A 24,761-nucleotide genomic window follows, 5' to 3' on the forward strand; every position below is an offset into this window, starting at 1 on the left:
TCTCAGTTCCCAACACGACTTGGAGGTTTGTATCACAGGCTCTGCCGGTTCCCCAAGCTCTAGTGGGGGCGTCCCATCCAGGGTTCAAGGCTACTCTGCAAAGTATCACCCTGCTGAAAGCAGGTAAAGGCAGAGGCCATGGAGCACAGATTTTAAACCACGGCTGGGAGGCTCCAAATCAAGCGCCTCCAAGTCGATGCCAAACTAGATTCTGTTTCACGAAAGATTCTGTTATTAGCTTAACCAAAGCTCCATGAGAACAGGGGCCACGCCTCACCTTCTGGATACCCTCCCAGTGGCTGGTGTAACGGAGCCCAGAGCAGACAAACATACAACCAACCAACCCAACAAACAAAGCAAATATTTCTAGGATCACGTGAAAAGATCTCCTCCTACTTTGATTTAATTTTTAAAATTCATTAATAGATAAGATTGATGACTAAAAGAAAAAGAGTGACGGTTCCTCACAGGGATCTCCACAGCCCACAGCTCGCCTCCGAGTTTACAGGTCATCTGCAAGGCAATCTTGGTGGCGATGCTCATCAACATTCCCTGTTTATTCAACGTCTGAGCAAGCACACACTGGCTGGGGACTGGGCAGTCGGAGATCAAATATTTTTTAATGGAATCGTAATAGCTATTCTGATTAGAAGGCAGAATACACATTACCTGAAAGTCAAAAAAAAAAAAAAAAAACAGAAGAAAAGAAAGTTCATTTACTTATGTTCAGAGGAAGCTTTAGAAAAACACGAATATATGGATGCAAACATCTTTTGCCCTTAAGTTCCCAAGAAGCAAATATTAACATACCCACAGTTCTTCTCTTTTTTATTATTTTTTTTGTTTGGCCACGCCACACAGCTTGCAGTATCTCAGTTCCCTGACCAGGGATTGAGCATGGGCCACGGCAGTGAAAGCACCAAGTCTTAACCACTGGACCACCAGGGAATTGCCCCTACAGTCCTTCTCTTAAATGGCCTTTAAAGAGCAATGAATCTAAGCCATTTGAAATGCCTTCTCATCAGCCATCCACTCTGCAAAGCCTCCCTCCAACCCTACCACTTCCCTTGGCTCTTCCTCCCTCCTTGCTTCTCTGCCAATCTGATTCTGCCAGACTCCTCAAATTCCCTTCCATCCTAGCTCTTCCTCCAGCTGCCTCCCTTACTGCAGTGATCCTTCCCTGTAGCTCTCCAGCTATCATCCCCACTGCCTCCTCCCCAACTTCATCCACAGATAAGCAAAGTGGAGAATTAGCTTAAATTGTGGTCTTTTTCCCATTAGGCGCTGGACAGGCAAAATAAAAGGAAGAAGCAACAACACATTTTTTGTTAACCTGGACTTGAGTGTAAGGTATGAGGGGAGGGAAAATAAGGAAAAAGAAGCTTCAGGTGCTCTGGTATTTTTAAATTCCTACCTTCTCTCTCACTGCCTCTACTTCCCATCAGGTACTTCCCTCACAGAAGGACCTCTCCTGGCCTAACTCCATCTCCTTCCTATGTTTTATTCTCTACTTTCAAAACACCCAAATTACAGAAAAGATAGGCACTGTCATAATTAACAGAAAACAACGTGATTTTTTTCACCTACAGGACTGTTCATTATCATAATGTCAAAGGCCAAAATTATTTACACTTAATTATATAAAGTTGGGAAAAATATTTTTAAATTATCAGCAAAATTGTCTTAGGGGGGTTTCCTGCCTTCCATCCCATGAGTCTGGGGCTAAGCAAGGGAGGTGGAAGAACAAGGAATAGCCCAATGGTGACCAGGACCAAAAGAAGATGGGAGTCAAGTGAGACTGGTTACACACCACGGATAAAGCAGCAAGTATGTGGAGAATAATAAGGGCCATGTTTCTCACTACTAGAGAGATGAGGTACAAATATGGAAAGGGGGAACACTTTCCTGTGGCACTGGGCTGCAACTGGAGGCGTGAACACATTTTTACTCTTTAAAATTTTAATAAAACATTGTAATATATACATAACTACATATAGTAATAAAATAAATGCAAGTGTGTACTTATATATATGCACACACATACATATACATATTTCTTAGCTTTGCCCATTGGAAAAGCCTAGGGGCAGTGACACCCCAGTAGCAAATAAACACACCCAGTGCCCAGCTCTTGGTTTCTAAATACTGTTCTCTACCAAAAGGAAGCAGGGCTCATTGGGAAAACATATGATTCTAGAGTTAGACAGCAAAACTTAGATTAACCTGGAATGTCTTATTGTGCCAGACAGTAAGGAATTGTTCCAAGAAAGTTGGGAAGGTGTCAAAAAGACACACAAGTCAGCTTGAATGGGGCTCCCACTGGCAAAACCAAGGACAATTTGGATATTGAAATAAATAACAGTAGTGATAGACTATAAGCTGGTAAATAAAATAGGAATCCATGAATCCATACTGATGTAAATAAGTGAACAAACAAACAAATGGGAAGAAGAGAAAGCTCTTCCTTATAATGCCAACTAATAATTATAGAAGGAAGTACAAAATTAGAAAGCCACGATTTGGCAACCATCAGAGTAGTAATGGATTCAGACAAGAATTATCAATGGATTCTAAAACTAGTGGGAAAAGTCTGATGAAGAACAGGATATTTTCATAGTCTCAAAGTATCTCCCTACCAAAAAACAAAAAGAAAAAAGCCTGCTTAATTACAAAGAGAAAAAGTGTAACTTTACAATGGAGAAAATTGACAGAAACCATCTTAATCAATGGAGTCCCCCCGGTAAGATGCAGTAAGAACACAGAATCATTGCTGTGATACTCCTGCCCAAAGTGCATAACCTGAATTTAATCATAAGGAAACATTAGACAAACCCAAATTGAGGGACATTATATAAAATAACTGGTTTATGCTCTTCAAAACTGGAAGGTCATCAAAGTCAAGGGAAAACTAGGGAACTGTTACAGACTGAAGGAGAGATTAAAGAGACAGGGAAACTAAGGGCAACATATTAGATCCTTTTAACAGAGAAGACACTTGGGGAACAAATGGAGAAATATGAGTGGAGTCTGTGGATTAGCTAGCTGTACTGCTCCCTGATTTTGATGGTTGTTCTATGGTTCCATAGGAGAGTGGCCTTGTTTGTACGAAATGTGTGCAAATGTATTTTTTAAAAGGTAATGGGCATCACTCCTGTAACTTACACTCAAATGGTTCGGGAAAAAAATAGATAGGATAGATAGGAAGGGAGGGAGGGAGGGAGGGAGGGAGGTGGAAAATGATAGAAAATCATAAATATAATAAAATGTCAAAAATTGGGGAATCTGGGTGAATGGTATATTACAGTTCTTTGTACTATTCCTGCAACTTTTCTGTTAGTTTGATTTTACTTTTTAAAGTGAAAAATAAATGCTCTTAGGATGATAACTTCCTGTATTATAACATCCTTACGGGCCATTTTTTGTGGAAACAAAGAGATAGCTAAGCTGTTTTGCATGCACTATAAATAGGAAAGTTAGGAGTTGGGATGAATGAGCTAGGGGGGTCAGACAGGAGATGGGACAGAAAAGCACTGCAGTACTGTGGGAGACTGAGAGAACATTTCCAAGAAATAGGAATGATTGAGAGATTTTTTAAGAAAGGGATGTCAATTTTAACTTGTCTGGAATGTTGACATGTGACATAACCATGCCTTGGCCCCAACCCTCAGCAAAGTCAGATACACCACACACACACATACAGGACACACACATACACAAACACACACACATACCACACGCACACACACACACACAATACTTTGGGAAATGAAGCAATTGTGGGTGTCCCTCAGGGTGATGCAATGCAGGAGGAAAAGGCACCCATGAAAGGGGGCAAGAATTCAGAGGAGGCAGGGACATGGGGCCATAGGTGACATGGAAACACTTAAACCTTCCAAGAATCTCCTGAAACAATGGGGAGAACACAGGGTGCCCCAACACTTATGGGATAAGATGGGAGTCAATTTATCTTAAATCTTGAGTAAAAGATGATCCTCCCAGTAAGTTGGAAAATATGTAGACATCCAAGAGGCTGATACAGGAGTAACAAAAAGTATTTAAAAATTAATATTAGAAACATGAAAGGAAAACAAAATATTGATTAAAATATCAAGATAAATACTTTCTTGGGTGCTTGGGGAAATGCACAGCAATTTGCAAACGTATCATGGGAGAACATGTTTAAATTCCTTCTTTCAAGGCTATTAGATATGAAGAAAAAATTAAAATTATACCTCAAAAATTATCCTATACTTACCAACTGAACCTCAGGATCAACGTATTTCTGTATAGTGTGAAGAAATGCAGCTGGATTTTCTTGTACTTTTATGCTACAGAAAAAAAATTAATTTTGAAAATGCATAGTTCCCTTCTTAGTAGCACATAATCATATAGAACTAAAAATATTAGTTGATTTTTATAACAGACTATAATTTGAGGAAAAAATCATTAAAGTGAAAGCTTTTGAGTCTAAAATTGCTTCTCCCACACATGATACACCAGGAACATTTCATTACCATTTTTATTAACTTAAAAAATAGTTTGGTGAAAAATGAAATTTTCCCCATTGTATAGAGTCCCTACAGATGCTATTTGAACAATTCTGCTGTTCAAAATGGAATTGAAAGTGAACTTCTGAAACACAAGTCTCAATATCAAATGACTGAAACAGAGTTCAAGTTAAACTGGGATTAACAATTCTCTAATTCTGAATCTCCCTGGGAACTTTAAAATAAAAATCATTAGGTTAATGAGATCAAGAGGTTCAGTTAATCTGTATGACTCATACTAAAACCTTTCTTTTTTCCTTAATGGCACACTGTGTGGAGCCTGGAATATTTAGCCATAATCAATCAGTGGACAAGTATCAATACTTATCAATTATCAGTTCTGTGGTTACATTATATTAGGGTCCAGATGCTACAGAAAAAAATTGCCACGGAGAAGAATTTTTAGATCTGTTTTCTTGACATAGGTTCAGCCTCTCATATGTAAATATAATGGGACTTTCCCAATACCCAGTGGCCTTTTGAAAGTTGACCAGCAGGTGGCAGGACCACTGTCTGCCGCTTGCGGGTTCTAACAGGAGTGGCCATAAACGTTGTTTCAGATGGAAGAAAACTACACATATAAATCTAGTAAGTAAATGGATACTTCATAGGGAAAAAAAAGGATGGACTAAAATATGAGCTTTCAAATAAAACAGGCCAAGGACCGAACACGGGCATGGGCTTGTTGGAATTTGGGTGAGAAAGAGCCTATGATGCCAGCCCAGGTTCCGAGACTGTGGCTTCTTTCATGAATCTTTTCCTGCCTTATTACCTCATGGGTTAAGAGAAATTAGAGCAGGTGAAACTCAAACCAGGCGATTTGTTAACAGATTTGATAAGAGAAGAATTCTATACTACAGTGTAAAATGAGACTTTGGGAACAGCTATGGTTTTCAACAATGCTTATGCTGCTGATGTAATTAATTAGTAACCATGTGTTTAAAGAATAACTTCCCACCCTGCCAATTTAGGACATTTGCACCTCCACTACAACAAAGAAAAAGAAGTATCTGTTGCTCTTTTTTATGCATAGCGAGCTCAATGAAGTAAGGTATGACCAACTTCACGGCTCTTCTAAAGCAAAACAATATTCGACTTGGAGCGTGGCTGAATATGAATGGATCCCTTATTAAATTGAAAGCATCGTATTTATCTCATCCCATGCAAACAGCATAGCATTTAGAATGTAGTAGCAGATACTCAATAAGTGTTCAAAGGCTAAATGAGTGACCTGGTTCTATCAGAAACGATCTAGATGACTCTTATGCTACAGGAACAGAATAAGAAAAGCTTATTTCAGATCTATTCTTACATTAAATTTTAAAACATAAAATCTATCAAATAAGTCAGGAAATGCAACATTTATTTGTTAATATCCTGTTTGCTGTTCAGTTTTATAAGTAAGTGATGTGGCAGAATTAAGAAAAGAAACTGAGGAGGCACTATATGGATTTATTAAGGATTTATACCCCAACTAGTACTGGAAAGACGCTGAGATAATGAGAGTACTGCCTAGGAAGAACTATGAAAATAAAGTTTTATAAAGACCAACATAAAATACATTTCAACTGGATAAAAATGTAATCATTGCCAAATCTATCTACTTTTAACTGCTTGGCATTCTACGTTAGGAAACTTTACTGACATTAAAAAAAAAAAACAAACTTTTGTAGCTATATCAGCCATCATCTCCTATCTTTTAACCAAACCAAATTAATATCTGAAAAAAGTTGGGATGATTTTCTGCATCTTCTCACATTTTGGGGTGGTTCACATTAAATCCTATGGGCCTTCCAACTCTTCTCAAGCAGTTCAAAAAGCTCTCCGTCACACGTTCAGCTCTGTTGCTACATATAACCAACCATTTATTCAAAGACTGCGCACTTAAAATCTTGCAAGTTCGCATATCCTTGGACCAGTCAGCCGCAGACACAGGTTGACACTGAGAAAAATAATGATTGTGAAAGGGTTGAACAAATTTACTCAGAGAACAATTAAATAAAAAAGACAGTGTGGAAATAGTTCATATTTTTCATAACAGAACTATTTAGTACAGTTTGCTATTCTCAGACTTAAAACACAGATACAAGCACTGCACATCTGAACACAACACATGTGCTTCCTGGGAGTGGATGTATCTCAGCATCATCCCAGGTTAGCCGTTCCTTGCCTGCAGATCCTTGGCAAGTCCCTTTACTTCACGGGGCTCTGCTGTGGGCAAGGAAAGGTGCCTGGTTCAAATCTCTAGGTTCTCTTCCAGCTCTAAAAGTCTACGACCTTTATTATGAATGTAAAAGCCAGGCTACTGGCTGTCCAGTTTGGTCTCTTTGCTTTAGGTACCTAGATATCTCAAATAGAAAATGCTGATGACTGATGCAATGCAGGTCATCGTACTGAAACTAACAAACCCTACAATTAAAGACTATACGTTATGCCAAGAGTAGATACGTCTAGGAGCAAAGGTGAGGCCAGGACACAAGCTCCTTTCTCATTCTTTGGAAGGTTCCCCAGGTGACCAGGAAAAACAAGTTCCCTGCCTTGAAGAGGGGAGACTTCAGACTGGTCCCTAGCCTTCTGTTTATATCCATGGACTGGAATCAAACGGAAATGTTCTTGGTGTGGTAAACCAGGAAGAGTCACTGTTAGAATTTAAAAAAACACTGCAATCTAATCTCTTGCTATTTAAAGTGTTGCCTTGTAGCAGCATGGCTATCTCCTGAGAGCTCGTTAGAAATGCAGAGTCCTGGGCCCAATCCCAGACCCACCGAATCAGAATCTGCCTGTTAACAAGTTCCCCAGTGACTCACCCGCACATTACCATTTAAGAAGCATTCCAATTCCCTTGTTTACAGGTTCCAAAGACATGGCTGAAAAGGGTTGTGGAGCCAGCTGGTGGCACTGAAGGTTTAGAATACTGCTCTTGTCTTTGCAACCAGGGCCCTTTCCAGCAAGCACTCTGACTTCCAGGCCCCAGCCAATCTCACGGTGGCCAGGCAAGGACTCAATTTCAGGAAGCAACCTTAGCCTGAGAATGAAGGGGAAGGGCTAGGCCTCCATAAAGGCTTCTGTCTGGAGCTAGGATTCGTTCCTTCCCTTTACAACCAGTGTGAAGAGAGCCACAGCTCTCTCACCTACACTCCTACCTATTATGGGCTGGCAGGGGGCCCAGGACAAATGGGCACGGGCCACTCTGAAGCCTGTGAACCTTTAGTGTACTCAGTTCCTCGAACCCTATTTCCAGAAAGCAGGATCAGCTGAGAAGTCGAGGACACAGCCACCTCTAGCCCACCCACCATCGCCTCTAGGGGGCGGGTTCTCCACCTTAGTGCCCCTTCTCCTATGGAGACCTGTTTCCAGGCCAAAATATGCAAACAAATCTCTGACAAATATGACTTTACCTAGAGATGATGAGACAGACCATTTTAAATATTTCCCATCTCACTTCACGTGTGGAACGGAAACTGAGCTTCTCTTTACTGACTCCTGAACAAGATCTTAATGGGGGTCTACATTTTAGGACTTGACAAAGTTTTGTTTTGTTCTGCTTTTAAAGTAGTTTTTCTTCAGCTTCTCCAATAAGGGTTTCGGTTGCTTGGATAGATTATCAAAAGGAAATGATGAGAAAAATCTCCATTCTGCCAACAAAAAACCATTCGCTTGCTCAGTCATTAGTTTTGACATGTTGGCTTACTTATTACATCAAATAAAGGCAAGAAGAGTGCCTTTAAAAATGAAATGTAATTGGCTTTAAAAATGGGCAAAACAGAGGGGAAAAGTAGAAAGAGAATGTGCAATTTTTGCATAAGATAGGTTCATTTTTAAATGGAAGCCCCAAAGAAGCAATGACTTGTCTCTCCAGGTTTCAGAACGCCTCTCTGCCTAAATGCCGTGGCTGGGATGGGCTCTGTGCAAACTTCTTCATGTTTATGCCAACTGAGCAGCATTTTACTTTGGGGGAAAAAAACCTGAGGTACCAGGAAATATGGTCTATTGGAATTAATCTTCAGCAGTTAAAAGAATTTTCTCAGGTACCATAGATTTTTTTAAGTGATGTAAGAGTACTACAACACGCAATAATAGGTTGGCATGTTTTGATTGCAATGGCTTGAAATACCATTTTCTAACTCATCTTTAAATGTGACACCACATCACAGTGACTGACCTAAATTATGTCTGCTGGGTGCCGCTAAGCCTTTCAAAAGTACACTCGGATTAAAAAGGAAAACAGAGGGACCTGGAGGTTTAGAACAAAGGAAAGGCAGGGACATGGCCATGGAAAAACCAAATGAATATTCTAAGCCCACTAGTCATTCTGGCGTATGATCAAACTGACACACATTCAAGAAAATACTTTTAAATGAAAATAAAATCACTGCGCTTACTATGTGGTCTTGTATTATTATATTTTCTGAAGGCACAACCCGGCCAGTCACAGACATCTGGCATCCAAAATGCAGGCCCCAGGTCTCCAGCTCAAAACGAGCATCCTTGTTTCTGTTGATAGAGTTGAGTTTTAAATCATTAAAGGGCTTACTTTCTAAAGAATTTTAATCATTAGAGATAAAATTACAACTTAATTATTCAGACTGATTTTTTAGGGCTCCTGACTTCTATTTCTACTCACCATTGTTTTCCCTGCTCAAGAGAATTATAGGAAGACTGCACCCATGGGGGACACGCAGGGATGGAAAGGCTCCCAGTGTGGCTCACTGGTTAGCAAAGTGGGACTTTGAGCCAGACAGACCAGACTTCAACTCCGAGTGCTGACATTTAATAACACGTGACCTTGAGCAAACTCTGAAATCTTTTAAAGCTGTGGTTTCCTTATTGGCAAAAGGTAGGACTAATTGACTACTTCACAGGGCTGATGTAAAAATTAAACATGACAATACATGGACAGTGCTACCACACTGCCTGGTACATGTTAAGTGCTCAATAAAGGTGAGATATCACTGCTGATAACAAACTTATCACTAAAGAGATACTGTGAAGCGTCTGGATGTGGAGATGTCCCTGTACCTCTGGATATCATCCGCGAGCCTGGCCAGGCGCTGCTGCCTTCCCAAAGGACTGAGGCGTGTTTCTTCAGCCACAGCCTTCATCAGCCGGAAATCAGATCTTGCCTCGCCAGGCAGCCCTATTCAACGTGAATGAAAACAAAGTGAAAAATGGACAGTCCTTGATGTAACCCCAGCCCATCTCAGGCACAGGGTAATAAACGTTTTCACTTAAACTGAATCAGATTCACCATCTGGATAGCACCATCTGACAGCAATGCAAGCCGCGTGTCATTTAAACTTTTCTACAGTAGCCACATTAAAAAAAAGCCAAAAAGAAACAGATGCAATTATTCAAGTAGTATATATTATTTAACTCAATATATCCAAAATATTATCATTTCTACATGCAGCCAATATGAAAAATTTGTCAATGAGGTAGTTTCCCTTTCCTTTTCATACTACGTCTTAGGCATCCAGTCTGTATTTGACACTTACAGCACTTCCCCAGCCAGTCCCTCAGTCGCACTAGTCATGTGTCAAGTGCTCAGTGACCACGTGTGGCTAGAGGCCACCATGGGGACTGTGCAGACCTGAGATGTCATTAGTACCACTAAGAATGGGCATCCCTCCCTGCAGGGATGATGTCCTTGTTAACTTTTCTAATCACAAAAGAAATACATACACATGATAACTGATCCGAGCAATACAAAGTGTAAAAAGTAGAAAGTCCACCCTTAGTCTCACCCTGGTAATCAGACGAGCATGATTAAAAGCACCTGAGACAGTTATTCAGCTTCTACCAGAGGGCGAAGATTACCTTCTGGAAGCTTATGCAAAAAGAAAATAAGGAGCATTTTGGCACCACTCAAAGACTATACCTGAAGAAAATTAAATCGTGTGGCTTCTCAGCCTAGTGAAGTTAAAAAAATGCGGAAGAACAGCTTGGTTTTAGGAAAACATCTGGGGACCATTTTAACATCAAATTAACAAATAGAATACACGAGATAAAGGAAATAGATAGCTTTCACCGTGCTGAGCAATTTCCAAAGAGCACTCTACCCTTCCGCTTCCTCTGTGATGAAATAAATAACTTAAGGCTCATCCTCCATGGGTTAAATTAGTGCTCCGGCACTCAGCTAACTTAAGGAGGTTCTACCCACCGCAAAGCATCAGGAATCTGTGACTGAGAGCCTGACAGAGTATAAAAACATAAACATCACCTGTTAGAAAGCAGAGCTCAGGGATCAGGTGGGCCATCCGAACCTCAGCGTCATCATTTCTCTTGCTTTTCAACAGACTAACAAGCACTGGCTGGTTTAGGTCAGATAAGGTAATATCATATTGCTGTAGGATGCAAGATTAATGAGGGAAAAGTTAATATGGAAACACTGTAAAACGAGCATCCTTGCTTATGAGCAGCAAGGTAATCCCCAAATGAATAGATAAGCAAATCCGTTCAATAGAGGAAAAAAAGTTCCTGCTAATCCCTATGGTTATGTACTCATTTCTACTTCCTTCCTAGGACCTATCTCTTATACCTCAGGGTCAGTTTCATGATTCTATTATCTTTTATAATGCAATATTTTTTTTTCATTCATTTCCTTGCTCTCTTCTGAGTTTCATCCAGAGACAGAATAGCCTTCAGCTGGCTCCATCCATAATGCCATGACCCCACTGCAGCATTTCCACCATTGGAGACTGAGGCAGACTGCCCCATACATAACTAACTGGCTCTAAGCACCTGTGTTCATTTTGAAACTACCTATACACAAGTTGGAGGCAAGGGTTATATTGAGTCAATCTCAGATTTCCCAAAAGGGCACAACTGTCCTTCACTCCTAGGACAGTATGATGTTATAGGGAAACAGCTTCGAACTCCAACAAATGTAAATCTGATCCCCAGCTCTTCTATCAATACGTACGTGGACTGTGACACTGCGGAAGTTACTTACCTTTCCTCATCTATGACATGAGGAGAACGGTAGCTCAGAGGTGTCCCATGTAAACCACTAGCGTGGTGTCTGGTTTATAATGAGTCCTCAGCAATCATTAGTTCCTACCCCACCCCCTTTCCCTTTGTAAACTTGAATTTCAACATTCTCACCTTGCCACGAGTTCATTTACCTTCCAACGGCAAAGTTTCCAATGAACACTCATTCCCAGTATAATTTACTCAATACTGATGACAGAACAACTGGAATTATAATTTACCAACTGCCTGGTGACTATATATTATTGACTGACATCAATAATTATAATTAAGGAAGCTAGCAGTGAGTGCTTCTCTATTCAATTAGGACTTTAAGTCATTAAAAACAATTCAGGAAATGTGATCACTGCAACAATGCTATGGCTGAAAAGCTTGGAGAAGGCTTCACAGAGTGTTTTTATATGTGACTTCATTAATTCACATCTCGTGCTTGCTATATTCCAGGAACAGCGGGGGATACAAAGATAAAAGAGGCACAGTTCCTACGTTTACACATAACTACATTATCTACAAAGCAAAGTAGACCAGTAGCACAAATAATATATGCTAAGCACTTATATTTTCCCTCATTTAGTCTTTTTTTAATGGATGTGTACTATGTTTTTTTTTTAATTGAAGTGTAGTTGATTTACAATGTTGTGTTAGTTTCTGGTGTACAGCAAAGTGATAGTTATACAAACACACACACACACACACACACACACACACACACGTACGTATTCTCTTTCAGATTCTTTTCCATTATAGGTTGCTACAAGATACTGAGTATAGTTCCCCGTGCTATACAATAGGTCCTTGTTGTTTATCTATTTTATATATAGTAGTGTGTATATGTTAATCCCAAACTCCTCATTTATCCCCCACCTTTTCCCCTTTGGTGACTGTAAGTTTGTTTTCTATGTTTGTGAGTCTATTTCTGTTTGGTAAATTAATTCATTTCCTCCTTTAATCTTAACCACGATGAGTCAAGTACTATCATCATCCCCTTCACTGATGAGGAAACAGCATCAGAAATTAAGTAACTTTGCCAAGGTCCCATAACTGTACATTAGCACAGCCAGGATTCATCCCTTAAGACCTGGGAACCTCTGCTTGTTACACCACTCAGGACTGGGTCCCTCGCAAGGAGTAGGGAACAGGGTGGTAGTGAAAACAATTTCTGGCTGGTAAATCAGGGAAGGCTTCGTGAAGGAAGTAGAATCCAACAGAGAACCTTGAAGAAAACGTGGGAGTATTACAAGTTCCAGGAACAGCTCAAGCAAAACTGGGACATGTTCCAGGAAGAGGATATTCCATTTACCTGGAACATGGCCAGGAATTCTACCCACTAAGCTGTGTCATCAGCTGAACTTTACTCTCTCCCGTGCCCCAGTTATCTTAGCGTTTGAAAATATTTTTCATGATAAGATAAAATAGAGAAATATAAAGGTCAATATCAAGATGTCTTCCACTTTGTAAGTTGACTGCATAATAATTTAGCATTCCTTTCCTAGGACAGAGAGGAGGACATTCTAGAAATTGACACCATTTTCTTTCTTTTCTCCCTAATATATATGCAGTGAACCACAACTCATTACACAGGAAAGTGAGTGGGATTTTATCATGATTCCCTTTTCAAAATGTCACGGGTCCTAAAATACATCAAAGAAAAATGAATTTAACTGTGCAGAAAAAAAAAAAGTTTAACAAACTTTGTGTCTGATAAACGAACACTTATGGAGCACATTTTCTGCACAAGACGCTTTGCCAAATGTCAAATGCCATCCGTGTTCTATAAGGAAGACGTGTTCTGGAAGCAATGTGGAATGTTCTACAGGTGCTCAGGGAAGAGAACAGCTAGCTCTTCTGTGAGTGTGACAGGGAGCAAAGTCAGAGAGGACTTCACTAACGAGATGACATTTGACCTTGAAGAGGAAAGGTACAGTGAGGCTTTATGCCAATGTCTCTTGAACATGAGCGAAGGCTGAGTGACAGCAAGTAGACTGGGGTGATGGCAGCATGGGGTGCATTGTGGGAGTGCCGTGGGAGATGAGGTCAAACTGTGTGATGCTACAGTTGAAGAAAGGAAGTGCTCATCACCTGCAGGAACTGGACTAAAAGCTCTGCGTGGACGATTCAGCGCTTACACAGCCGAACGAGGAGGTGACGGTAAAGATGAGGAAGGACCAAAATGTCTTCCTGAGAGGCAGAATTCCCAAGGAGAGAGGGAAGTGGGAAAAACAATGAATTCAGTTTGAATTATGTTAGTGTGAGATGCCTGCAGGATATTCATGCAAATACAGTCTGAAATGGAGATGAGGATATAATTTAGGAATGAGGGCAAGGCAAAAATACCATATTTGAACAATCTCAAAATATGAAGCACAGATCCTCTGCAAGGGGACCATGGTGAATAATAGCATTTAATGTCTGGGGGAAATGAAGAAGGAAGATGTCAAAAGAGGCTGAGAGAGAACCACCTGAAACCTAGCAGAGAACCACCAGGGATGTGCGGAGGGGCCAAGGAAGAGGAGTTCAGCTCAGTGGGAGTGGTTACTAGTGTCCAAAGCCACAAAAAGCCCCTCCGAATAAGAACAGTAGCTGAATTTGACCTTGGAGAGCTATTTCCATAGCAGCAGAACCGGGTACCAGACTACTGAGGCTTCAGGAAGGAAGAACTGAAGAGGTGCTTGGAGCTAGTTTAGACAACCTTCTAAAGAAATGAGCTAAGGAGGGAAAAGAGATCGCTTTTCCTGAAGGTATAGAAAGGTCAAGGCAGGGTTTTTGCTTTCTGTTTTTGTTTTTAAAACAGTGAGATTTTGGAGACTGAAATACGACTGCACACTAAAGAGAAGGCACCTCTGAAAGGAACTGAAGTTGGATGGTGGGGATGAGGAAACTGTCATCACTGTGAATCAAGCTCCCAGAGTCAGCAGGAGATTCCATCAATAAATGTCTGAGTACCTACTAAATGCTACCCTGGGCATCCAGAAATCAAGAGCTCAGCCTTGAGGAGGGGAGTCAGACCATTCATGTCCTTTCTGTGATAGTCGGCTGCAGCTAAGTGCAGGGAGGGGACCCGGGGGAGAGCATCCTAGGGCTCCCTTAAGAGTTGACTGCTGAGCTGAGTACTGAAGGGTGTTCAGTGACCGGCTGGCTATGAGTGGGCATCAAGGAAGAGGAAGCAACATGTGTGAAAATGCATAGGGGGTAACTGACTCGAGGAACCATGAATGGTGGGCACAGCAGAACCCAAGAAGGAAACAGGGGATGGTAAGTGATGAGACTCAAGAGGCAGGGAGTGGCCAGATCATAAAGGACCTGGGGAATTCTGCCCAGGAGCTTAGATCTGACTTCTAAAGCAACAGAGAGCCATGGGAATATTTTAAGCGGGGAAGTGACATTATCAGGTGTGTTTCAAAGGAGGTAACTCAGACTATAGGAAGGACCACAGGAGACAGGATGAGGGTCTGAGCCAATACAGGAATGGTGGAGATGGAGGGGAAGGGACAGGTCAGAAAATTATGTCAGAGGCAGACTCAGCCCGAACAGACTGGGGGACTTGTTGGATTGGAAAGGAACAGGGACCCTCTTCTGAGCTAAGCAGAAGGGAGATGAGGATGAAGGAAGACAAGTCCCACCTGCTTGTAGTAATCCACATAGGTGATCTCGGTGCCATCCCGCTTCTGGAAGGTGTGCGTGGGCTTCACTGACCAGTCAATGTCATCGATGCGATAGGTTTTGTTATTGTATCTGGTAAAGGCAAGAAATCTTTAAGTTCTTTTCCCAAATCCTACAAGGTAAGTGGCTCTTTCACTATACTTTTTTTAAAACTTATTATTTTTTTTTTTGCGGTACACGGGCCTCTCGCTGTTGTGGCCTCTCCCGTTGCGGGGCACAAGCTCCGGACGCGCAGGCCCAGGGGCCATGGCTCACGGGCCCAGCCGCTCCGCGGCATGTGGGATCTTCCCGGACCGGGGCACGAACCCGTGTCCCCTGCATCGGCAGGCGGACTCTTCCGTTCACAGGAGGACCTCTACCGGTGGGAGAGTCATTAGACCACCACGTGCTTTCTCACTGAGATACACTGCCACTTCAGGTAAATCATTCTTAAATGTTCAAAGGCTGAAGCATGGCTCACAACTTTCCCATCAGCTTCTGGTGCCACTAAGATTTTCTGAACTCCCAACTAGTGCTTCTGATAAAAAGCACCCCAAGCAGGCTGATGGACCACCCAATTCTGGAAGCCTGCTTCGTCTCCCATCTAGGGCTGGCCCTGGGCAAAACTGCAAAGCAGGTCGGCTAAGATCCTTCTAAGCTCTTTCTCCCCTTCATCAGGTACCGTGTGGCCTGGAACATTCTCTCATGCCACCGCAGCCTTGGGACAGAAACCTTGTCAGGTTTCTTCTGGGCTCTGGGTACCTTGCAGGGTGACTGTGAAATAGTGTGATAACTTAATCCATGAAGATCATGACAGGAGAATAAGGGGGCAGCGTGGAATTCAATCCGCACCACCTCTCTACTCTGTAACCCAGAAAAACAACTTCAAGTGGAAATTCCAAGCCAGACTAGGAGAAGACTAGTGCGTCCTCTAAAAGAAGTGTCCCTGGACCAGCAGCTGCGTAGGCGGGGCTTCTTGGTCCTCACGAAGTCACCTAACTGCCCATGTCCCATTCAGTTTAAATGTGCATTGATGACAAATGTATACACAGACAAACCTAGAGACTTGAAAGGTCTCAGCCTTAACGGCCTCATAATCTTACAGCACAGATGAGACACGGACCTGATGTTCTGTCCTGTTGTTACTGAATCAAACTTGGGTCTGCTCGCCCACGCGCAGTAAAGCCAGTCTACTGACACATCGGGTTGTGGTGAAGGAAATGTGCATCAGATACTGTTATTTGGGTACTTCACAGAGGAGCTAAAAAAGAGGATATGGGGCAGAGGTCTGCCTGGGAAGGCCCCATAGGGTCCTGCTTGTTTACACTGTGATGTAATAAAATGAAATGAAATGGCTCTAAAGAGGTGGCTTACAAACACTGGACTTTGGGAATTGCCTGGCGGTCCAGTGGTTAGGACTCTGAGCCTCCATTGCCGAGGGCGTGGGTTCAAATCCCCGGTCAGGGAACTAAGATCCTACAAGCCGCATGGTGTGGCCAAAAAAAAAAAAGAAAGAAAGAAAGAAAAAAAAGCACTGGGTTTGGGGAGCAGCACAGGGGCGGGAACTGAATAATTCCAACTGAATGGACAGGTGGAAGGTGGGAAGCTTCAGAAAAGCAGTAACGTTTGAGCTGGACTTTGTGGGAGCAGAAATCTAAAAGGCAGAAATGGGGGTGGGGGAACCAGGCAGAGGGGCTGGAGCAGCAAAATGCAGACCACTGGCGGTTAGGGGAGAGGGTACAGCAGGAGGTAAGGAAGGACCAGGTCAGACTGTGGACCACCAAGCATGCCCCTCGAGGAAGCCTGCACTCTAGACAATTGAGAACGGTCAGGTCTATAACAGGTCAGTAGACTGATCAGGTCTGGGCTCAGGCCAGTGCCCTGTTCCCACACGGCATACATAATGCATTCTCTAGAGAAGAGTCTATTTAAATGCAGGCTTTTACCTTGTAATGACAATGAGCCCAATCAGCTGTTTCTCACACGTCTGGGTAAAGCAGGACATGCCAGTTTTGTGGCGGAGATCCGTCATGAATTCTAGAACAGTCTCATTCCTGAGTATTTTATAACTCACGTCAGCACCAAACAGGAGCTTGCTTTCAAAATGTGACACAGAAATGGCAAACCCAGGCCAAAGGGACAATCTTCAAAATAAATAAATAAATAAATTTTAATAAAATTTTTTAAAATGTTTTAAATGTTATATCAGGAAAACAATAAACATTTTAAAATGGCGACTTTACATTCCAATTCTCTAGATTTCATGAAACAATTTTTCTTTAATCTGATTTCTTTCAGTGGCTGACTTAACACTTCAGTTATTTCCAGCTGGAGTGTCTTTAAACATATATTTAGGATAAAATACATTCCTCTAGAGCTGCATTGTTTTGACCTTGATACTACTGACATTTGGACTGGAAAATTCTTTGTCAGGGGCTCTAGTATGCATTGCAGGATGTTTAGCAATACCCCTGGCCTCCACCCACTAGATGCCAGTATCAGCCCCCAAACTGTGACCACCAAAAATATCTCCAGACATTGCCAAATGTCCCCCTGGGGAGCAAAATCGCCTCTGGTTGAGAGTACAACTGTAGGATTAAAATGTTTATGGGGGGATCCATCCCAGCATGAAAACATCTAGGTTCAGAAAAGCACACTGACTCAATGGTGAAGACAATGACTACACTTAATAATGAGATTAAGAAATAATCTAAGTGATATCACGTACAGACATACAAGGAAAACTGGAGCAGTGGCTACATCCCCTTTCCACATTTATGAATATCATAGTCTGAAGTCTTGAATAAGAAAACGTTATGGAAATGGCATGAAAGAAAAGACAAATATTTTTTAAAAATCATTTCAGTTTATATTTTGTGGACTTCATTTGCTGTGATACTCATGCCAGCTTTCAGGACAAGCATATGCACTAGGACCAGCTCTAGCTCAGCACAACACTGGGCCCACGAGGATTTCTAATCCAGGTGGAGAGATAAGTGATGGGGGTGAATGAATAGGATGCTTTAGACAGACCACTCTGACACACTGAATTAACATACAGAAACCCTGCCCTTTTCCTCTACTCGGCAGAAGCCGAACTCCCTGCCTCCACTTTCTATCTTTTCTGTACAGATCTCCCTCAACTTATGATGGGTTTTCATCTTGATAAACCCACCATAAGTTGCAAATATCCTCAGTAGAAAATGCATTTAATACACCTAACCTACCGAACATCATAGCCTAGCCAACTTAAACATGCTCAGAACACTTACTTTAGCTGACAGTTGGGCAGAATTATCAAACACAAAGCCTATTTCATAAGAAAGTGTTGAATACCTCATGTCATTTATTGGATTCTGTACTGCAAGTGAAAAAGAGAATGATTGTGTGGGTCCAGCATGGTTGTAAGTGTGTCGGTCGTTTACCCTCGTGATCGGGTGGCTGCCTGGGAGCCGTGGCTGCCGCCGCCCAGCCTCGCCAGCGAGTATCATCTCCACATCCGCTAGCCCGGGGAAAGGTCAAGGTTCACAATTTGAGGTATGGTTTCTACTGAATGTGCACGGCTTGCACGTCATCATAAAGTCGAAATATTGTAAATCGAAATACTGTAAGGCAGGGACCGTCCAAACTTCTCCATTTGTTTCGCATCTGTCTTTGGCTGCCTCTGTCTGGCTGCCTCTGTCTTGGCACTGCTACTTATTTTGGAGAGCTGAGTAACAACCAGTTCAAGACACAGCCGGTCACATTCCCTGCAGCATCTACCTCCCAGTTTAGGGTAAAAACTCTGCGAGTGTTCCTAACAGTTCACTAGGGCAGCTTAGCCAGCTTGCGTGTCTGACATCTGCTTACGCAGTAGTTTCCAATCAACCACCCCGGCTGTGTTAACATTCTATCAGCAAGATTACAGAGCCTCAGCTATGTGGTATAACATAATAGAGCTTATTCTGCTCTCATTACAACTTGTCATACACAGAAAACTCAGTTTCTGAATTCCTTCTAGGATTTATGATAATGACCTAGCACACTAATATAAGAAAACAGGCTGCTAGCTTCTGACATTCACCATTCTATAAAGAACTTGAAAATTTTTAAAATCCATTATTTTTCATACCACAGAATCTCTCACAGGAGGCATAACGGTATAATATTGCATCACAAATTATGCTGTTCACATTATAACAATTTCAGAGTAACAGAAGACATGAACAAACCTACTTGTGCTGGGGAATTTCCACGGGCTCCGAAGGCTTATAGAAGTTCCGTCCAATCTGGTACATGGACAACTTTTTTAAGATCCTGCAAGTATATATTTTTAAAATCTGTTAAACAACCGTTGATAACAGTATACTTCCAAATTTGTACGCATGCTGAAGAAAAACAATAGAAAAGTCCAGAACTCTTATTGTTATAATACTGGAAGGTTTAGCTGCTAAATATACATATGAGTGTATATACAAGAACTATCACTTCATGTTTGGGAATGACACAATTGAAATTAGTTCTACCTTTCTGGGTTTAACTGCAATAAGGAGGTGGTCACTTTCCAGTTATGACTGTAACATTCTGGTTGGTGTGGATGAGGTGAGAAAAGCCATGTCCACAGGCTCTTCTGGCCTCTTTCTTATTTTGAGATGAGGAGGCTGTTTCCCTTCTTTTTCTTTCTTATTTTTTGTATAGTTAATTTACAATGTTGTGTTAGTTTCAGGTGTACAACAAAGTGATTCAGTTATATATACTCTTTTTCAGATTCTTTTCTATTATAGGTTATTACAAGATATTGAATATAGTTCCCTGTGCCATACAGTAGGTCCTTGTTGTTTATTTTACATATCTTAGTGTGTATATGTTAATCCCAAACTCCTAATTTATCTCTCCCCCCGCATCCCCTTTGGTAACCATAAATTTGTTTCCTATGTCTGTGGGTCTATTTCTGTCTTGTAAATAAGTTCACTTGTATCATTTTTTTAGATTCCACATATAAGCAACATCGTATGATATTTGTCTCTCTCTGTCTGGCCTACTTCACTGAGTATGATCGTCTCTAGGTCCATCCACATTGCTGCAGATGGCATTATTTCATTCTTTTTTGTGGCTGAGTAGTACTCCATTGTATATATGTACCACAACTTTATCCATTCATCTCTCGATGGACATTTAGGTTGCTTCCACGTCTTGGCTATTATAAATAGTGCTTCTATGAACACTGGGGTGCATGTACCTTTTCGAATTAGAGTTTTCTCCACATATATACCCGGGAGTAGAACTGCTGGGTCATATGGTAATTCTATTTTTAGTGTTTTAAGGAAACTCCGTACCGTTCTCCATAGCGGCTGCACCAAGTCACATTCCCAAGGAGGCTGTTGCTAATGAGGCTCTCAGGCTTCCCAGCGGTACCAAACGACAAGACTGCCTCTTCAGCAACTAATCCTGGTCACCTTTGTAACGTGACACGTCACTGATCTGAGGCTGCCCCATGCACGGGGGGAACAGGAGAGTTTCAAGTCCGAAAACAGGGGTTCCAACTGCATGATTTTTGGCTGTCCAATGTCATCTGAGCCTCAGTCCCCTCATCTGTAAAACGGGGATTTTAATCCCACCTGCCTCAGGGCTCTCGAGTAAGGATCAAGGAAGCTCTAACATCACACAAAGAGCTTTGTCACTGCAAAGCACCTTGCAAACGTCAGCTGACTTAAAATAGTCCCCTCAGGGGGGCACATGCAAGACTGGCTGCTGAAGGGCATTTTACAATGCTGAGCTGAGGCCCAGATATGATCTAAAGATGCTCGGCAAGATGTCTGACTAGAATCAGAAAACAATGTTATCTGTGTGATGAAAGTTCCTTTACGTGCCCTACTCAGCAAAACCCCAAACTCCCCTGTCCTCATCCTGTCCAGAGGCCATTGTTGAGTGAAGGGGGCTCAAATCTTAGGTTTTTAACACATCATGCTAGTGATCCACATCCATAGCAGGGAAAACGGTGGTTCCCAAGCTTTCGTGCTCCCACATGTCATCTGGGAAGCTTGCTAAAAATGTGGATTTTCAGGCCCCACTCATGAAATTCTATTCACTAGGTCCAGTGAGGTGCTAGGGAATCTGCATTTTGTCGAGTCCCACCCAACATCCAAGATGACACGGAAGCAAGTGATCCTCAGGTCAGTTTGAAGAACACTGAGAAGCTTGGTGACAACCTTCCTTCTGCCCCCAGGGACACATGGGGACGGAAAGGGGACTGAGAGGCAAGTGACAGCAGAAAGCAGATGGTGATGGCCTTTCACACCTAAAATCAATCAGCCAGGAGAAAAACCAATCCTTCAGTTTACTAACCCAGACACCTGCCTCTTTTAAGTCTGGCGGTGGAGGCTGGGAGTGGGTACAGAAAAAGAAGAAAAGGGAAGAGGCACCTGCCCTGCAGCCACTGAGACATCACAACCCTTGAGTCCTTTGTCTCCATACAGATGATACTGGATAGCAACAGAGGTGCCCGTCTGAGGCCGTGATGGACCGTGGTGTGTATTATTGCACAAGTACATGAAAGGATATGGAAAATTTCCCTAAAGATGACACTGCTGCTGGCACACTGCCTACAAAATGGTTAATACTTTGAATATCCAGGCTCTACGATGACACGCATCATTAGCCTAAATTAGATTCACATTTAAGGCACTTTACTTCTTGAAGATGATACTGAAGACCTGCATGCACACGGGAGAACTTGCCGGCAGCTCCCTCGTCAGAGTGACAGTCATCTTTACAGTCTCACCTCTTCGAGTTTCACTTGACAATTCCACAACCTGAAAAAAGAAGTACTTAAAATGCACTCTACGGATTAACCTCAAGCACACAGAACGTGCATATGCTAAAGCCGTCCCAACTTAATAGGCATAACAAAAACGAAACTGCAGGTGTTGGTAATGTAATAATCTGATGATTACGTTACGTTTGGAAGGGTTTTTTCGCTGTATTTTGCTAATACCAGAAAAGCAACACATCTCTTTCCTCTCGAACTTCTTAATAGAGAATCAAAACCGGCCTCGGAGTTCAAACATTCAATCCAAAGAGAATCCAGAGCAGCGGTTCTTGACCTTTCTGGGGAGTGGGAGTGGGAAGACAGGTCACAACCTATTCTGAGAGTCTGATCAAAGTTACAGACATTCTCCAAAGAAAATATCACATGTGTATATATAGCAGCAATGTATATAATGTACCCATTTTCAGACGTTCATGGATGCCCAGAAGCCTACTAATGAACTTTCCTGCCCATCCTGGGTTCATGGATTTCAGAGGGAAGCCTCTCAAAAGTTCATTCAAAAAAACAGAGGAACAGAGAAGAAGAAAGCAAAGGATAGGGAACAGACGAGAGGGAAACATAAATGTGGAAAGAGAGAGGAGAAAATGGTGAAAGTTTAAACAGATATGAAATCTGATTTTATTAACTTTTGTAAGGTCTAGAGAAATCCCTAGGGTTCTTATAATCTGGAACAACGTTCTAACAATTATAATGAACGCATGAATAGGTCTTTATACCAGATGCCTAACCAAATTTAAAGCTCTTCAGATCAGGGAGGGCTCGGGATAGATTTCTGGAATAAAAAACGACAAATCAGTCAGTAAAAATCTATGATCAAGGGTTTTTCAGAAGGGTAAGGAATTACAAGAGGTCAGTTTATTAGCAGGCATTTATGTATTTTACCCCTACTTTCCATGGTGAAAGTGTCGTTTTAATGGCTTTTAGGTTGAACCAAGAATGTAGGGCAGGGATAGTTCACTTCAGGGAAACAAAGAGAAATGTGTCCTTTCACAGGGGATGAAATATTTCACTGAGGCATTTCTTGCTTCAGATAGAACTGTAGAGAAGTCAGAGGTGGCGAGTTGCGGGAAGAGCTTATCAACATCTAGAAGTCTAATGGGCAGGAGATGGGGGAGCAGCACTCAGACTGCTGCCAGTATCTCAGGACAAAGGCGTAAGCCAACAAAGTATGCTGGGATGAGTGGCTGGCAGCAGACGGTCCCCACTCAGAGCTTTATTCAGGAACCCCACTCTTAACAGCCACCAAAGAGCAAAATCGGCAGCACCCCCTGCACTTCCCCCACCAAACACCACTCCTCTTCGCTTCCCGCCTGTTGTGCATCCCACACCCTCACTCTCAGAGTGCGCTTTCACTTCCTCCTCTCCATCCACTTATCTTAACGGGTTGGCAAGCCTTCGCCCTTCGACACCAGCGATTTCTCTGCTCCATTTCAGCTGTTCCAATACCAATATTTACCACCGAGCCCAAGAGCACGTGACGGGGAGTTGCACAGACCCTGGTTCTCTGCCTCTTGCAGCCTGCATGTTGCGGAGCAAGTTACTGCAACTCTTTAAGACCTTTTCCCATCTCTAACGTGGGAGTGAGACCAGGATAATGAAGATTAAATGGGATAATTCATGGATCTTATCCCTATCCGTAGCAGTGCTTTGTACCTCGTTCGAGTTCTTTCGACAGCCTGCCCAGATTATTCCAGCGGCACTTTATTAATCGTCCCACTTTGTTCTGTCAGCCATTCAACAGGATGTGATCAGTCACTGAAATGTTACATGGCTCTATGGAAACTCTCCTCAAAGGCTTCAGTGCCCCACGGAGGACAGTTCCTGTTCCTCAGCAGGACATTCAAAGTTCGCCCTACCTTTGGAGCCACAACTTGCAAGCCTTCCCAGCTAAGCCTGAACAATCAGAAGTTTCTAAACTATGCCCTTCACTTCCCATCTTTGTGCCTTTGCTCCTCTGGTCCTCCCCATCTCCCCTTTCATTAATTCAAATCCTGCCCAGGAGATAAATTAATGGCCATTCCCACTGAAGTGCCGTGCTGGGAATAACCTTTCCTTTCATCACCTCTTTTTGAAGACCTTGGGTAAGACACTTAACCTCTCTAAGGCTCTAGGGGTGATGAGAGGATTAAATGAGTTCATGCATACAGCAGCCTGGCAGAGTTAAGTGCTCATCAAATGTAGTCCAGTGGTAGGTGGGACATAAAACACAGATCTGCTCATCTCAAGAGAGCTGTGCTGGGGCTAATCCAGAGAACAACCAAGCAGAGCACCTAACGCCTCGTAAATGCTCGATAAATGCTAGCATAACAAAACCACTAATTATTATTATGCCGCTTATGTCATTCTATCTTGCACTGAATTTATTTGTAAATAACTTCAGTACTAAATTGAAATGTTTTTGACAACAAGATCCTTGTTTTATTGATCCTGGTTTCCTCCAAGGTGCCAGCACCCTGCCTGGTACACAGTAGGCTCTTTATAAGTGCAGAGGGAATGCATGAGAGTGGCGAATAGATGTGACCGGTGACAGCAACCTGGGTCGTGGCCACAGATGCACAGATGGGGTCTGAAAGACAGTGGAAGGCCAGGAGGCAGCAGAACAGGACTTCTAGAGCTGCACTATTTGGGGGTGCAATGAGTGAATCAGTGGAGGGGCTCTTTCCATGAAAATAAGCATCCTATAAAGTGTGTAGGGGATGGATGGGAGCACAGGATTAAGCCTGAGTCAGTATTAAGACCAGAAGAAAAAGATGAGACTAGCAACCTTTGTTAGAACA

General features: G+C 42.3%; 1 protein-coding gene across 1 annotated transcript in view; it reads right to left on the minus strand.

Moving 5' to 3' along the window:
- PIWIL4 (piwi like RNA-mediated gene silencing 4) overlaps window positions 1–24,761 on the minus strand; it is a 40,826-nt gene that overhangs the window by 7,057 nt on the left and 9,008 nt on the right. The window contains exons 5-14 of the mRNA XM_065882659.1: window positions 21,846–21,967; window positions 19,392–19,472; window positions 17,123–17,320; window positions 15,158–15,269; window positions 10,768–10,891; window positions 9,567–9,684; window positions 8,930–9,041; window positions 6,305–6,489; window positions 4,256–4,328; window positions 469–669 (exon numbers count right to left, since the gene is read on the minus strand). Of these exons, the coding sequence (XP_065738731.1) occupies window positions 469–669; window positions 4,256–4,328; window positions 6,305–6,489; window positions 8,930–9,041; window positions 9,567–9,684; window positions 10,768–10,891; window positions 15,158–15,269; window positions 17,123–17,320; window positions 19,392–19,472; window positions 21,846–21,967 (1,326 nt within the window). The remainder of the gene's footprint in view (window positions 1–468; window positions 670–4,255; window positions 4,329–6,304; window positions 6,490–8,929; window positions 9,042–9,566; window positions 9,685–10,767; window positions 10,892–15,157; window positions 15,270–17,122; window positions 17,321–19,391; window positions 19,473–21,845; window positions 21,968–24,761) is intronic.

Source organism: Phocoena phocoena, chromosome 8 (assembly GCF_963924675.1).
Source record: "Phocoena phocoena chromosome 8, mPhoPho1.1, whole genome shotgun sequence".
Taxonomy (NCBI): Eukaryota; Metazoa; Chordata; class Mammalia; order Artiodactyla; family Phocoenidae; genus Phocoena; species Phocoena phocoena.